This window comes from Haliaeetus leucocephalus, unplaced genomic scaffold (genome assembly GCF_000737465.1).
Source record: "Haliaeetus leucocephalus isolate CR32 unplaced genomic scaffold, Haliaeetus_leucocephalus-4.0 Scaffold227, whole genome shotgun sequence".
Lineage (NCBI taxonomy): Eukaryota > Metazoa > Chordata > Aves > Accipitriformes > Accipitridae > Haliaeetus > Haliaeetus leucocephalus.
Window position 1 is genome coordinate 214,031 of NW_010972663.1, and position 1,061 is coordinate 215,091.

Genomic DNA, 1,061 nt, shown 5'->3' on the forward strand with positions numbered 1-1,061 from the left:
AGGTGCGGGCTGGTGGCCCTATGGATGGCGGCGTCGCTGCTGGCCCCCACCCACGGCGTGGGGCTGGAGGAGCTGGTGGGGACGGCGCGGGAACGCGGCTTCACTGCCCGGGGCGAGATGTTCTCAGGTACGGCAAGGTGAGGGGGGACACACACCCTTTTTTGGGGTGGGGTCGGGTGTTCTAGCCCCCCCCCCCCTAATTTTGTCCCCGCAGCGGTTGACATGGCGGCGCTGGCTGAGGAGCTTTTCCCTTGTCGCGCTGAGTTACTTTCGGGGGGTTTGGAAGGGTCCAACCAGCCTCGGATCTTGCGTCACCTCCTTGGGGGGCTCCCCCTCCTCGTGCCGTATCCTGCTGTCTTTTTTTGGGGGACACACACCCCAATTCACCCCGCTATCCTGCCTAAACCCCCCCTTAACGTCACCCCAGCTACGACGAGGACAGTAACCACGAACCTTGCTGCCGTCGCGGCCACAAAGCCCACTGGGCTGTGCTGACGGGTAAGGGGGGGGACGGAAAGGCTACTGCACCCCCCAGGTGCGTGTGGGGGTCCCATTTGCAGCAGGAGGGGCACCCCAAGTGTGACATTCCCCCGCCCCCCCGTGTCTGTCCCCCCCCCAAGGTGTTTTGCTAGGCATCCGCAGCGAGGCATTGAGCCCGAACTACAGGCAAGATCCCGAAATCCCCAATCTCTTCCACCCTGCCTCGTCATGGTTTAAGGGGGACGGAATGATATTGGGGGGGGGCGAAGAATTATTTTGGGGGGGGACACAACCGATAGAGGGGGTTTTGGTGTTGGCGCAGCAGGGGAAGAGCCCCCGTTGTCAACTTTGGGGGTTGGGGGGGCTTCATGGCAGCAATGTGCAGCTGAAGGAGCTGAGCCCCCATCGGGAGAACGACGGCCATCGTTATGTCCTCCCCCCGGGGGGGCTGGGGGTTGGCCTGAGGGGGAGGGTTGTGCTGCTGCATCCCCGGATTGAAGGGGGGGGCACACAGCCCCCCCCTCAATAAATGGGGCTGGTTGAAGGAAAGGCGGGAGGGACACACAACTGGTGTTGGTTGT

At 63.3% G+C, this 1,061-nt stretch overlaps 1 protein-coding gene across 1 annotated transcript in view; it reads left to right on the forward strand.

The window, feature by feature from the left end:
- LOC104831544 (chromosome unknown open reading frame, human C19orf54) overlaps positions 1 to 1,055 on the forward strand; it is a 1,979-nt gene extending 924 nt beyond the window's left edge. The window contains exons 2-5 of the mRNA XM_010567193.1: positions 3 to 127; positions 215 to 344; positions 428 to 498; positions 621 to 1,055. Of these exons, the coding sequence (XP_010565495.1) occupies positions 3 to 127; positions 215 to 344; positions 428 to 498; positions 621 to 1,009 (715 nt within the window). The 3' untranslated portion in view covers positions 1,010 to 1,055. The remainder of the gene's footprint in view (positions 1 to 2; positions 128 to 214; positions 345 to 427; positions 499 to 620) is intronic.
- The last annotated feature ends 6 nt before the right edge of the window (positions 1,056 to 1,061 follow it).